The 15011-nt window shown below is 35.9% G+C and overlaps 1 protein-coding gene across 8 annotated transcripts in view; it reads right to left on the reverse strand.

The window, feature by feature from the left end:
- LOC134847096 (uncharacterized) overlaps positions 1–15011 on the reverse strand; it is a 77102-nt gene that overhangs the window by 23005 nt on the left and 39086 nt on the right. For all 8 annotated transcript variants that reach the window (XM_063864533.1, XM_063864528.1, XM_063864529.1 and 5 more), the window contains one exon: positions 14295–14782. In XM_063864533.1, the coding sequence (XP_063720603.1) occupies positions 14295–14782 (488 nt within the window). The remainder of the gene's footprint in view (positions 1–14294; positions 14783–15011) is intronic.

The raw sequence follows: 15011 nt of genomic DNA on the forward strand, positions 1-15011 counted from the left end.
ATTTCTATGATTTGTACGTGTTCTCTGTATTCCTTGTCTACGATATTCTCGAATATTTGGTGCAAATATATCTGGTTGTAAGAAATCATCATCTGAGGATAAATAATCCATTTGATAAGATGTCTGTTTTTTATTTTTATTTTGTTGAAAAAATGGGTAATTTTCACTGTGATCCTGTGGAGGATTTGTTTGGAAATTTATTGAATTAGGTTGGGTCATTGGGTTATCCCAATTTCGAGATCTTGTATATTGGTTAAAATTTCTTTGTGGTTGGTTATATGTTTTTGATGGATGTGTATAATTATAATTATGGTCTGCAAAGTTGTTTCTAGTGAATGTTTTGCGTGTTTTTGATGGTATTGTCATGGGTCTGTATGTTTGGTAATCCATATGTGAATATTTAGGAGCAACCGAAGGTTTAACGGTTGATTGTAAGGTTACCTGTGTTTGTGAAGGATTTGTATTTCTTGGTGTTGTTAAATTTGGGCGTATTGGTGAAATACTTTGTTGTGTAGTTGTTGTGTGTACAATTTCTTCATTTATGAAGTGTGATGGTGTCTGGATATCTTGTTGAGTAAGATTCCTAGTTCCATTGAGGTTTTCATTGTGTATAACTGTAGAGTTTAAACTATTATTTTGTGTATCGGGCAAAAATGTATTGTAGTTTAATGGTGTTGCATCAATGGTTAATGGTATTACTTTTACATAATCTCTTATGTAAGATATCGTACTTATTGCTTGACTTGAGATTGATTGTGGGAAGCTTATAAATGCGGAATGAGACCATTCGGGGTCCCAAACATAATCTGATTGTTCTGTGATAGCGGTATCATCGTTCGAGTTTTGGGGTCTAAAATTTTTTCTTGCTTGTGCAATTAAATCAATATTGTGTGTGAAATAATCTATTATGAACCATGCCAAAATTTTTTGTAGATCGTGTTTTGTATGTTGTGAAACGTCGTCTTTCGTGAAATTTTCTTTAATGATGTTTAAATAACTAGAGAGTAGTGTGATTTCATGTCGTACTTTCAAATGTTTAGATGTTTCTGTCGGTGAGACATTTGTTATTGGGATTTCGTTTTCTAATATCGAAATATAACTATATATTATTGCGAAAACTTCATTGGTGAATATGGAGTTTGCTCTTTGTGAGTTATGATATTGGATGCTTTTTATATATTCTGAAAAAACTTTTGAAAATTCTAAATCAAGATCGTCTGTTTGAATTGTATATTTTCTATTATTATGGTTTGGTGAGGTGAATTCTATGGAGTAGATTCCATACTGTTGTGTTATGTTGCATATATCTTTTAAGTAGTGGTCTATGATTTGTCTTTTGATTTTTACATCTGGGAACTCTGTTTTACATGGACTGATTCCGGGTTCAAATAAATTTAATAGTAAATTTTTGCAAAATATATGCTGTCCTCTATCAGTGGTTGCATCTACTATAAAAGGAAAGATTTCATCATCATCTGGACTTTCTTCACCTGGGGTGTGCGTTGAGCTCATTTTTTCGTTCGATGACTGTTAATATGTAATTATTAATGTGTCGAATTGGTTGATTCCAATTGTATAAATGTACTGGTTTGTGTTTATACTGCTTTTTTATTCTTCTTTTTCCTCTTTTTGATGAATTTGAAGTTGTTTCTGAGTCAGAAAAATATAATTGATCGTGAAGTGGGCAATTTTTATCTATTGATTCTTTTAGTTTGTAAAGTTCGTCTAAACTGTTGGTTTTTGATTCTGAAAATGCGTTTCGATTTTTTGAAAATCTTTTTCGTGTTATTTGTCTTTGTTTCGTTATTATTTTTCTTTTTAGTGTTTGTCGTTTTGTTCGAATGTATCCAACTGTTTGTGTATGAGGTGTGATTACAAGGTCGTATTTTTTGTTATCTATTTCACAATTGTGTAAAACGATTGTTTGTTTATTTCCTAGGTTTTTAAATGACATAAGGTTTAGGATGACGGATGCAAAAGGTTGTTAAATGATTTCTATTTTCCTAAACTGTTAGTTCTTACGATTTTTTGGTTAGCTTAACCTGGGTCTATTTGTTCAGGGTTGGAGAGAAAAGTATATCGATTCCGAAGAATGATTTTTTACTTTCTCGTGGCTAGTATAAGTTAAGGTGTTAACTTACTTAATCTTACTTAGGGGTAGTGATTGTGTTCAAGGGTTGGAGAATAGTAAATCGATCCACAAGGTTCAGGTATAATTAGAACGCGAGTAGTTCGTTAGATACTATTTTAAACTTACTAAGTCTAAGATTTATCCTGGGTCTGGTAAGAGGGGGGGTCAAGTGAAGGATGAATAACCGAAGTTCTTCACTGTTTATCCTAATTTGAATGATTAGTTTTGTTTAAAAATTTCTATTAGTCTTAGGTCTTTAGAAAGGGTTGGGTAGTGAATCGACGTTTGAGGTCGTTAGACACTAATTAAGTGGGTGGGGGAGAACAAAGTTGTTCTGTTTGATCCAAGGATAAGCCTTGATGATCAAATTTGAAATTTAATTAAGTAGAAAATGATTTAAGATCCAAGGATAAGCCTTGATGATCTGGTTTTAAAATTAAGTGAATTTAAGTTTTAATAAAATTTTAAATGTGTGTAAAGGAAAGATTTAGTGTTTTGATGATATTAGTGGGTTTATGATTGCTGTTATGTTTTAGATGATGGAGCTGGAACAACAGGATGATTTATGATTACTAACCATTTATTGTCATGCTACTAATTTTTATTTTTATTTTTCAATAAATATTTTCAAACATGTTTTGTATATTACTGCAGAGTTTTAGGAAAACGATCTTAGATCTTTTTATCAATCGTTATTGTATATTAATAATTTTGTTTAGCGCCTGAAATGATTTTGAAGATTAACTTCAAGGTTTTATGTTTGCAAATGAAAATCTAAATTCATTGCCAGTAGTATTCTAAATATAAAAGTTTGTTCTGGTTTTTGCCTAACTATCATATAGCTATATGGCAAGTTTCTACTTTGTCGTATGTCGTCTCTGGTTCGAGGTCTTCTTCCAATTCCGGGTAGTTCTGTTATGGTTCGGAATATTGGCTCTGATCTATTGAGTCGTAGAGACATTTCGATTAAATTATTGTCGTATAACATTTTGTAAATGTTTTTATCTAATTTCTAATCTATTTTGGTTAATTCTAAGCTATTAAGGTCTTGTTCGAGACTTATGGTCGCACCAGATGAGTTAGGACCGAGTTGGTTAACTCATAGAGTAATTTCGGATAGGGTACACCGTCTGCTCGTCACGCTATCTTATTTTCGGCCGGATAGATTCGTGCAACTTCTTAGTCTAATACCGATCCTAATCTTACTCTTATACTATCTAGTCTCAGGTTGTTTAACTAGTCTCTGCTAGGCTCAATAGATCTAGGGTATACTGGTTTATTGCGGCTGCTGAAGTGCTCGGGAGAGTCCAACTAATTTCTAAGTTAAATTCAAATCTCTCTGGTGCTGAAATTACAAGTAACTTCAGCACTTACAAATAAGTGGGTTGTTAGTTAGATGGATCATGATTGGTTAATATTAATTTGGTGCAAATATATCTGGTTGTAAGAAATCATCATCTGAGGATAAATAATCCATTTGATAAGATGTCTGTTTTTTATTTTTATTTTGTTGAAAAAATGGGTAATTTTCACTGTGATCCTGTGGAGGATTTGTTTGGAAATTTATTGAATTAGGTTGGGTCATTGGGTTATCCCAATTTCGAGATCTTGTATATTGGTTAAAATTTCTTTGTGGTTGGTTATATGTTTTTGATGGATGTGTATAATTATAATTATGGTCTGCAAAGTTGTTTCTAGTGAATGTTTTGCGTGTTTTTGATGGTATTGTCATGGGTCTGTATGTTTGGTAATCCATATGTGAATATTTAGGAGCAACCGAAGGTTTAACGGTTGATTGTAAGGTTACCTGTGTTTGTGAAGGATTTGTATTTCTTGGTGTTGTTAAATTTGGGCGTATTGGTGAAATACTTTGTTGTGTAGTTGTTGTGTGTACAATTTCTTCATTTATGAAGTGTGATGGTGTCTGGATATCTTGTTGAGTAAGATTCCTAGTTCCATTGAGGTTTTCATTGTGTATAACTGTAGAGTTTAAACTATTATTTTGTGTATCGGGCAAAAATGTATTGTAGTTTAATGGTGTTGCATCAATGGTTAATGGTATTACTTTTACATAATCTCTTATGTAAGATATCGTACTTATTGCTTGACTTGAGATTGATTGTGGGAAGCTTATAAATGCGGAATGAGACCATTCGGGGTCCCAAACATAATCTGATTGTTCTGTGATAGCGGTATCATCGTTCGAGTTTTGGGGTCTAAAATTTTTTCTTGCTTGTGCAATTAAATCAATATTGTGTGTGAAATAATCTATTATGAACCATGCCAAAATTTTTTGTAGATCGTGTTTTGTATGTTGTGAAACGTCGTCTTTCGTGAAATTTTCTTTAATGATGTTTAAATAACTAGAGAGTAGTGTGATTTCATGTCGTACTTTCAAATGTTTAGATGTTTCTGTCGGTGAGACATTTGTTATTGGGATTTCGTTTTCTAATATCGAAATATAACTATATATTATTGCGAAAACTTCATTGGTGAATATGGAGTTTGCTCTTTGTGAGTTATGATATTGGATGCTTTTTATATATTCTGAAAAAACTTTTGAAAATTCTAAATCAAGATCGTCTGTTTGAATTGTATATTTTCTATTATTATGGTTTGGTGAGGTGAATTCTATGGAGTAGATTCCATACTGTTGTGTTATGTTGCATATATCTTTTAAGTAGTGGTCTATGATTTGTCTTTTGATTTTTACATCTGGGAACTCTGTTTTACATGGACTGATTCCGGGTTCAAATAAATTTAATAGTAAATTTTTGCAAAATATATGCTGTCCTCTATCAGTGGTTGCATCTACTATAAAAGGAAAGATTTCATCATCATCTGGACTTTCTTCACCTGGGGTGTGCGTTGAGCTCATTTTTTCGTTCGATGACTGTTAATATGTAATTATTAATGTGTCGAATTGGTTGATTCCAATTGTATAAATGTACTGGTTTGTGTTTATACTGCTTTTTTATTCTTCTTTTTCCTCTTTTTGATGAATTTGAAGTTGTTTCTGAGTCAGAAAAATATAATTGATCGTGAAGTGGGCAATTTTTATCTATTGATTCTTTTAGTTTGTAAAGTTCGTCTAAACTGTTGGTTTCTGATTCTGAAAATGCGTTTCGATTTTTTGAAAATCTTTTTCGTGTTATTTGTCTTTGTTTCGTTATTATTTTTCTTTTTAGTGTTTGTCGTTTTGTTCGAATGTATCCAACTGTTTGTGTATGAGGTGTGATTACAAGGTCGTATTTTTTGTTATCTATTTCACAATTGTGTAAAACGATTGTTTGTTTATTTCCTAGGTTTTTAAATGACATAAGGTTTAGGATGACGGATGCAAAAGGTGGTTAAATGATTTCTATTTTCCTAAACTGTTAGTTCTTACGATTTTTTGGTTAGCTTAACCTGGGTCTATTTGTTCAGGGTTGGAGAGAAAAGTATATCGATTCCGAAGAATGATTTTTTACTTTCTCGTGGCTAGTATAAGTTAAGGTGTTAACTTACTTAATCTTACTTAGGGGTAGTGATTGTGTTCAAGGGTTGGAGAATAGTAAATCGATCCACAAGGTTCAGGTATAATTAGAACGCGAGTAGTTCGTTAGATACTATTTTAAACTTACTAAGTCTAAGATTTATCCTGGGTCTGGTAAGAGGGGGGGTCAAGTGAAGGATGAATAACCGAAGTTCTTCACTGTTTATCCTAATTTGAATGATTAGTTTTGTTTAAAAATTTCTATTAGTCTTAGGTCTTTAGAAAGGGTTGGGTAGTGAATCGACGTTTGAGGTCGTTAGACACTAATTAAGTGGGTGGGGGAGAACAAAGTTGTTCTGTTTGATCCAAGGATAAGCCTTGATGATCAAATTTGAAATTTAATTAAGTAGAAAATGATTTAAGATCCAAGGATAAGCCTTGATGATCTGGTTTTAAAATTAAGTGAATTTAAGTTTTAATAAAATTTTAAATGTGTGTAAAGGAAAGATTTAGTGTTTTGATGATATTAGTGGGTTTATGATTGCTGTTATGTTTTAGATGATGGAGCTGGAACAACAGGATGATTTATGATTACTAACCATTTATTGTCATGCTACTAATTTTTATTTTTATTTTTCAATAAATATTTTTCAAACATGTTTTGTATATTACTGCAGAGTTTTAGGAAAACGATCTTAGATCTTTTTATCAATCGTTATTGTATATTAATAATTTTGTTTAGCGCCTGAAATGATTTTGAAGATTAACTTCAAGGTTTTATGTTTGCAAATGAAAATCTAAATTCATTGCCAGTAGTATTCTAAATATAAAAGTTTGTTCTGGTTTTTGCCTAACTATCATATAGCTATATGGCAAGTTTCTACTTTGTCGTATGTCGTCTCTGGTTCGAGGTCTTCTTCCAATTCCGGGTAGTTCTGTTATGGTTCGGAATATTGGCTCTGATCTATTGAGTCGTAGAGACATTTCGATTAAATTATTGTCGTATAACATTTTGTAAATGTTTTTATCTAATTTCTAATCTATTTTGGTTAATTCTAAGCTATTAAGGTCTTGTTCGAGACTTATGGTCGCACCAGATGAGTTAGGACCGAGTTGGTTAACTCATAGAGTAATTTCGGATAGGGTACACCGTCTGCTCGTCACGCTATCTTATTTTCGGCCGGATAGATTCGTGCAACTTCTTAGTCTAATACCGATCCTAATCTTACTCTTATACGATCTAGTCTCAGGTTGTTTAACTAGTCTCTGCTAGGCTCAATAGATCTAGGGTATACTGGTTTATTGCGGCTGCTGAAGTGCTCGGGAGAGTCCAACTAATTTCTAAGTTAAATTCAAATCTCTCTGGTGCTGAAATTACAAGTAACTTCAGCACTTACAAATAAGTGGGTTGTTAGTTAGATGGATCATGATTGGTTAATATTAAATACTTTACATTGGTAAAATATCTAAATTATCCAATCATAAAATGTAGTTTAGATCAGGTTCCAGTTCGGACATTGATGGATGATAAAATTTTTTCGCTAATTGACATTTACAAAAAAACGATAAGCCGGAATATTTAAAAAAAAGGTTGTACTCTCTATGAGATTAAGGGAACGTGGAAAAAGTCTAAAATATGACTCTGATTTACTTAGTGTAAATTTACTGTCTCTGAACTCGCCCACTTCATGCAGCTTTGTGTGGTAAATATTAAGCGTCTAATCCGACGGATTGCTTGAACCTGATTGGCTGATTTTAAATTTGTGAATTGGGCCGGCTCTTTCAATTTTAATCGGAAAAAAAAACAATTACGAAATACCTCGCCGTTTCCGAACAAAAATTACGTATTCAGCGGCTTAAATAACATTGATTCATGGGTCGAATGCATGTAGCGACACACTTGTTCGGATTAAAATAGAATGACCTGTTTTTCTTTGGTCTATTTTCTGTATCCAGGTTCTATATTTCCAAGCAAGGTACATAATAACTGTCTCAATGGATACTTGGACCATTTTTTTTTGACGATTGGGACATGTTCTAACAGTTTTCAGGTATGGTTTTTGAATGTACTAAAAAAAATTTTAATTCTTCTAAAACTGTAACAGCCCTGTCAAAATCAGTTTAACATTAAGTTTTTTGTCCTAACTAGGTTGGGATGGCGCTAGAAAACTGGGTTTTCTGAATAGATAAACTGCGATACCAATATTGACTCCTGACATTTGGGAAATTGAAAATTCAAACAGTAATAAACGTTCTGCTCACCTGATGAGTCGCGATTGAGACTTCTTTTTTATAGGATAGCTAGAAGTAAGGCCTTGTGATTAGTGGACTTATAAGTAAATTCTCAACAAACAGTTTTTGCAAAATTTACCATACCCAAAAATTCCTAGTAGCTCTAGGTTGTTGGTAAGATATTTCTATTCCATCTGATTTAGGAACCTAGTTATAAAGGTTGTTGGGCCCAGTTTTTTCATTTAGTTTCTTGTTCTCAAGCGACTCCCATTACTTTCTTCTTGGCATCACACTTTATTCTTGATGATTTTGTTGCAAAATAAAGAGACCATTTTGTTGACTCAATCAGATTTAAATTTCTTTTTGATTGTTTTGTTTTGCACATTTTCCAGAAAAAAGTCAGTTTACTGCGAGCTTGAAGCGATGGCCTGAGCGGTTCAGCTCTTGATTGTAAATTTGGAAAAACATTGACAAGTGATATGAAATTCCAACTAAGAACCTCGATTTTTTTTTACTTTTCGGCGGCGTTAGGTATAGCACTGTTTTTTGTTTTCAGAGTTTTGAGCGAACACTTTCTGGATCTATATGAAACCCTAAGCATGTCATTTTTTCTAAGAAAACTAAAATTTGCTTCTTTTTAATTCAATTATTTTGCCATTGGCTTTTCAAAATTCTTAAACTGTTTTGTTATGATCTGAAATAGAGCTCCTTGAAACGACGAGAACTTCGTCCAAAAAAAAACTTTCCTAAAAATCCCTGAAAGGCGTTGTTCATCGCCTACTGAAACTCTTTTGGCGTATCTGTGAGAACCTAGAAACTCATTTTAAATCAGCAGGGCCAATAAACTCACGGCAATCAATACTGAAACATTGTTTTCTCACGGACTCGTTCAAAGATAACTTTTTTAAATTTAACTTAAAATCAAAATAAATTGGTTTCGAATGGTGCAAGGAAAAGTTTTTCGTTGCTTGTTCACAGTTGTCATCCTGTGTTTTTATCTTCAAACATCTCATATTCTTCGAAATAATATGCAAATGGTGTCGAAGTTCTAATATCATAGGAGTCAGTTATGCGCGATGAAAGCCCCAGTTAACAGCGTGTGAATATTTAGAATGCCATTCCAATTGTGTAACCGTCCTCAACGCCGAGGGATCGCCATTTGGATCTTGTGCCTCTGATGCAAATGTTGGTTGCTCTTAGTATAGCGAATGAAATTCTACATCTCACCCAGCACATGGCATGACTATATGGGTGGTCCCATTTTGATGCCAGACCATTTACTAGTCGTTTGAGGAAAAACGTGAACTCCGGTGCCAAAACACCATCTATTGAAGTGACAAGTGGAGTGAAAGACATGTGCTTTTCTTCACAAGCTGGTCCATACTTATTTTTTTTCTCAATCTCTGCAGTTTTCAGTACAATCATGGGATTGCGGTTTTGGTAAGACGGAGCGTCAGTGTCTGTAACACGGATGTCGAACGACGCAGCCGACTGTCCATCCCAAACCCCACGAGCTGAAAGATCTGCAGTTAGTGCCGGGGTTCCATTTTCTACATCTGGTTCCTTTACGACAGGTTCTCTTTTCACGTCCTTCCACAAAATTGAAGCAAGATCGCCCACTGCGTCTCTTATTTCGTTGTGTCGTAGTGTTACCAGTCCGCCCTTCTTGCAAGAAAGTGCATGCTGTAAGTCAAAATCTTGTCGACATCCATCGCATTTCGAGAAAGAACGTTTGAGTGGTTTTCTGTACCTGATACATAGAGCGTCTCTGAACTCTGTGGCTGACAAATCAAAATTATCTTTCAACAAGGGCAGCGAAGTTAGCCACTAGGAACAGTTGTTGTCGATTATTCTCCGGATCGCTCGTTTCTGATCTGCTGGTAAAACTGCAAGCAATTCATCGAGTTTATCTTTGTCCACAGCATTTTGTTTCTCCTCGTGGTTTTTTCTTGCTTCTCTCATCTTTGTTTTGTGTAGAGTTTGGTCGAAATCATCTTGGAGAAGGATCGAACTCACGAGACAGTCGGTTGCTTCACGTGAAGTGGAAAATGCTAGTTCGCCACCTTCTATTGGATTTCAAACACCTAGTCCCCCTCTTTTGACAGGAAGTGAATACAAAACACGATCTGAGTGTAAGACACTAGAAGTTCCTAGTAAGCTTGGCAAAAAGTTTTCTTCCAACATCTTCTCGAGAGGAGCAAACAACTGCGACGTATCTTTGACTACTTTCTGGACAAAATTCCATTCGCATTGCAGTGATCTTGTTTTTGTTAATCCAACTAAAGCAGCTTGAGGTTCTTTATCTGCCGTTTAGGACAACTCGCCAAGACAATCCAGCCATTCTTGGACCATTTTTAAAGTGAAACGAATTTTGCCTTCATCAGAGCCAATAAATCCGCCCAAATAATTTCTACTTTCAACTATTCTGATGCCGAACCTGTCAAACAATTGATGAGCTTTTTCAACAAAGTTCGGCTGAACAACCAAATAACTTTTGCTTGGCTCGGGGTAATAGCCATACTTCGGGCCGTTTTCAGTCAAAGATGACAACCTTTCAACCAGGATTTCTAGTGCGCCGAGAGCTCCCGAATCATCTGCATACCATGTTTGTAAATACTTATCTCGGTCTTTGAGTGATTCAATCAATGGCATCAATGAAACACCATAGAATAACATCGCTAGTGGATCACCCTGTGTAGTGCCTTCACTACTGAAAAGAAGTTCTGTCGTTCCTGCAAAAATTAGCGGAGCATACCTTCTATAAGTGTTGAAAAGAAATCGTGAGCACCTTGGCCAAAGTATTCTAGCATTCCATAGAGCCGTTTCCTTGTTCAATGCATTGAATACATTTGAGGCATCCATCAATAGAAGACCATGTCTGTCCTCTTTGGTGCTATTAAACAACTCCTCCACTGCGTGTACAGCTCCTTCTATTCCTGCTTTCACACCACAAGCTAGTTGTTGAGATCCACAGGTTTCTTTGAGATCTTTTTTGGTCGCTTCGGCCATACATTTACACATTATTCTTCGCAAACACTCACCTATGCCAATGGGTCTAACTCCGGGCACTTGTCCAAAGCGATCAGACGACCTGACATCAATGCTCGTATTTGGTTCCATGGAATAATTTCGTTAGCCATCTTTGTCTCTCAAAGCCGAACTATGTCCTCCAAATCGAAGAAATGCGCCTTTCCAGTGTTCCGAATCTGTTCCTGAAGGTCCGGCTCCACCGTGCATTGACCTCGCAAATTTTTCTATATAAGAAGAAGTGATGGTTACTATTTCTAACTCAGGTAAGCTGTCTACTTGTATTCTTGCTTCTTCTTTTGACTGTTTTGCTACGGGATGTTTTTCTTTCAGAATGTCAATGACTAATTTTCTTGTTTTTGTTGTGGAATCAATAACTTCGTCATTTGGATGGAGCAAACCTCCGCCAGATCTGCTTGTCAGCCAACGCATGGCAGTTCGAACTTTCCCTTCCATCATCATTCGTGCAAAAACTACTGCGGTGTGCTCCTCTTCAGATCTATTTTTTTATAGGTTTCCTCGGTTGTTTTTGTGAACATCGTTTGGCTTCTTGTTGTAGATTATTGAATTTACTTTTTTCCCAGTCTTCAAGTCCTCTTCCTATCAAAGCTCTCACATCACGTGTGGTTTTTATCATTGGGTCCCGCTGTAAGATTAATCGGCTGAATACAAGAAGTCGTTCTGAACATTCGTTTTGGTTCAATCGGCAGACTTCTTTCGTTAAAAGATCAACGTATTTACTGCCAATGTTTCCCCCGGGACTAAATACAGTTTGCTGATACCATCTGTTTCCCCATTCAGTTTCTCTAACTTCCTTAGATATGTCGAGAGACCCTCCAAAGGCGTCAAACAAACAGTTTGTGACGTTTTCTGTAATGGGTACGACAGGATAATGGTCTTGCTCGCTGAGGGTCATTACACGAAGCTGTTGAGTCGCCCCAGTATGTTGTTCTTCATTTTCTATTTTGTCTTCGGTTTCGTTGTATGAATCCTCTTGTTCATCGTCACTAACTCTCTGCGACGCAGAAATGGAGTCCTCATTTGGATTTTCTTCCGAGTGAAAACGAAAACCAAAAAAAGACGGCGGTCTTATTGCTCTGTCGCTTCTCCTCAACATTTCGTGTCGGGGTTGACAAACTCCTCAATAGTTGCAATAGTTGCAATAGTTGCGATAGTTGCTATTGTTGCAATAGTTACAATAGTTGCAATAGTTGCAATAGTTGCAATTGTTACAATAGTTGCAATAGTTGCAATAGTTGCAATATTTGCAATAGTTACAATAATTGCAATAGTTGTCATTGTTGTTGTGGTTGTTGTTGTTTTTTTCCTTTTTCTTTTCTTGTTTAACAAGAAGATAACGTTCAAAGATAACTGGCTGAAGGCGTATTTTATGTCTAATGTTGTTGACCACACTTTCTTGGCGAATTCAATGTAATAACCTTCGCTGCTGAGTCCAGCAGTACTAAAAAAAATTTTGCAAATGTTTACAAAAGATTTGGGATTTCGTCGATTTGGAATCAATAGCTAAATTATCCGAGCCCTTCTTTTCTGGCGTGGTTACTGATGAAGCTGCAAATTGCACAGATGTGTATATTTCCAACTTGGTTATGAGCTCTTCTTTTATCAGCTTTTTGATCTCTGCTCTTTCTTTTGGCTGATTAAAAGCTGGTACCATACCGTTTTTTTCTTGAAATGAATTTTCAAACAGTAAATAAACGTTGTGGTTGTTTCAATGCGATTGAATTCAGCATTCTATTTCTTCTTAGCTAAGGTTTCCAGAATTGGGACTAATCCTACTCTTCGTCTCCGGTCGCTTCAATTTCCCCAACTGGAAATTTCATCGGCTTGACGAGGGTAGCCGCAAAGCCAATCGGATTTCATGTGTCTAATCCCAAAGAAATTATCTTGTTTATTTTTCAGATATCAAGAAATGTAATTTTTCCACTACCCTGCCACTTGAATGTATGTGATTAACTAATATATCGAAACTTTTGATTGAGCGACGGTTGTAAACGACGTCTTTTATCTTGCTTGGATACTTGTCTAATGATTACACTCTAGCGTTATTTTTTCCTTTTATTAAGTGATTCGGTCCTCTTAAATATAAAAGATGTCCGGCTTCTTGTGTCCACGTCGGCCCTGAAAATTGAGCTCATTGTTCTGAAAGTTACCCCAGGCATTTCGTCTGACCCGTTGCTGCAATAATCACTTCTAGCTTTTTTACCGTTTCTACTTGTTTATTTTTTTGTTCTTAGGTCTGTGTAATCAGATTCCTGGTCTGATACTATGAATTTCAATCTTTTTCTTCAGATTATTCTGCGTTTTTGTCATTGGATTTTGAGAACCTACAGCTTTTTGCAAAAGGCTCGTTCTCGTCAGCTGTTACATGTTGCTGTACATCTGTCTGTTTACTCTGGCGTAGTCTTGTTTCTGTGAAAAACTTTGTCGGTGTTAGCTGGCCTTTCCCCCGTCCTGTAGTTGCTCTGTTTTTCGATCAATTGTTTTTCAATTGAATGGACATGGTAGGCTCCTGCTTAATCTTGAATGGGTTTCCAGAGGTAGTGGATGAAGAGATCTGTTTTTCAAGGTGTTGGCTATTGCATATCTTTTTTTTTACAGAAAAGCGGATTTAAGTGTTTCGTCTTTGTTTTCGTCTGGTCTAAAACAACTCTTTTGGGATCGCCACGAGCCTAATTTTGGCAAAGAAAATATCAATTATTGCCTCGTTTTCGACGTCTTCTATGTATCCGAGTTTAGCAGCCTGCCCTGATAGCCTCAGGTGAAACGCTTCATTCCTTTTTCTATTTGGTTAGCGACCTTTTTACTATATAGTTTTTATCACAATAGCCTCCATTCTACGATATAGTTTTTTGTCGCATTTAAATAGTCGTTTTTAATAGAACGAATGCAAGGTCAGATCCAAACATCCCATGGTTACCGAGGTTTAGTCGATGGCTTAGACCAAAAAAACTGGTACTCCGACCAGATCTGTTCTTTCGTCCAAAAAATGGTTTACTGATGGCTGCTCCATTTGATATCCGTGAATGCTGTAAGCTAAACTCAATCTAAAATTATGAAAACAATGTAAAGTAATTATCGAGTTTTCTTAGTTGCATAATTTTAAAACACTTGGTTACATAACGATACGGATAAAATGAATCAGTGAATCGAAATCAACTGTAGTCCTTTAACAGCAGAAAAGCTCTGAGAACGCTCACAAACTTTCAAACTCAATTTTTGCACTAAAAGTTGACAGGTCATTAGTAAATTAATCTGAGTCGCTACATTTTAGGCTGAACTTTAAATTTATTGCTGTAGAGTTTAAATAAATCGCAGATAATAATTTTTATAGAGATATCGAGAAAACAAAGCCAAGATTAGGCTGATATGTTCTAACTCTGGGACGAAAATCAGAAAGCGAAAACTTACGTTTTGGAAAGGTGGAATTTTGCTGGCGTGTCCAGACACTGAGAAGCTGGAACTCAAACTGTTCAGACCACGGAGGGCCAGTCCTTCTAGGAAGCCCACACTGCTCATTCTGTCATCAGTGGTCGTCCTTTCGGGCTCATCGGACTCATTGTTAGCAATGCTTCTCTTCGCTGATCCCGAGTCATTATCGGTTGCTCCTGGACCACCTCCGCCCGAAGACTGGGATCCAAAGTATCCGGCCTCTTCGTCCTCGTATCTCAGATTGGATCCCGGGTGGTGATGTGATTTGTGTTGCGCTTTTCTTCGACTTCCTGGCGCACTCGTGGGAGATTGGGTTTGTTGGCCTCCTCCATTTGCCCAGGGGGGATTGGGCTTTGATTGTGGTCCAGTAGAGACACTAACGGAGTGGTCATTGTGGTTCGCCAGACTTACTCCCGAGTTCTTCTTAGAAGAGGAGCTTCCGCCAGCACTGCTTATTGGCGAAGAGCCTGAACAAGTTATGACACCTAGGACTCTTTGTTGGGAATCTTCAAACTTTGGGACCCTTCAAATTTCAGAATTCTGATTAAATTAATAATATTTTGATTAATTTTTAAGAAAAGGTTTGCACAAAACACTGTAAAAAGGTTTTAAAAATATAGTAAAAATCATCAGATTAGTCATATTCATCACCATTTTCTCGACGCTGAAAAGATTATTTAATTTTTTGTCACTGCT

This window comes from Symsagittifera roscoffensis, chromosome 1, assembly GCF_963678635.1.
Source record: "Symsagittifera roscoffensis chromosome 1, txSymRosc1.1, whole genome shotgun sequence".
Classification (NCBI taxonomy): domain Eukaryota; kingdom Metazoa; phylum Xenacoelomorpha; order Acoela; family Convolutidae; genus Symsagittifera; species Symsagittifera roscoffensis.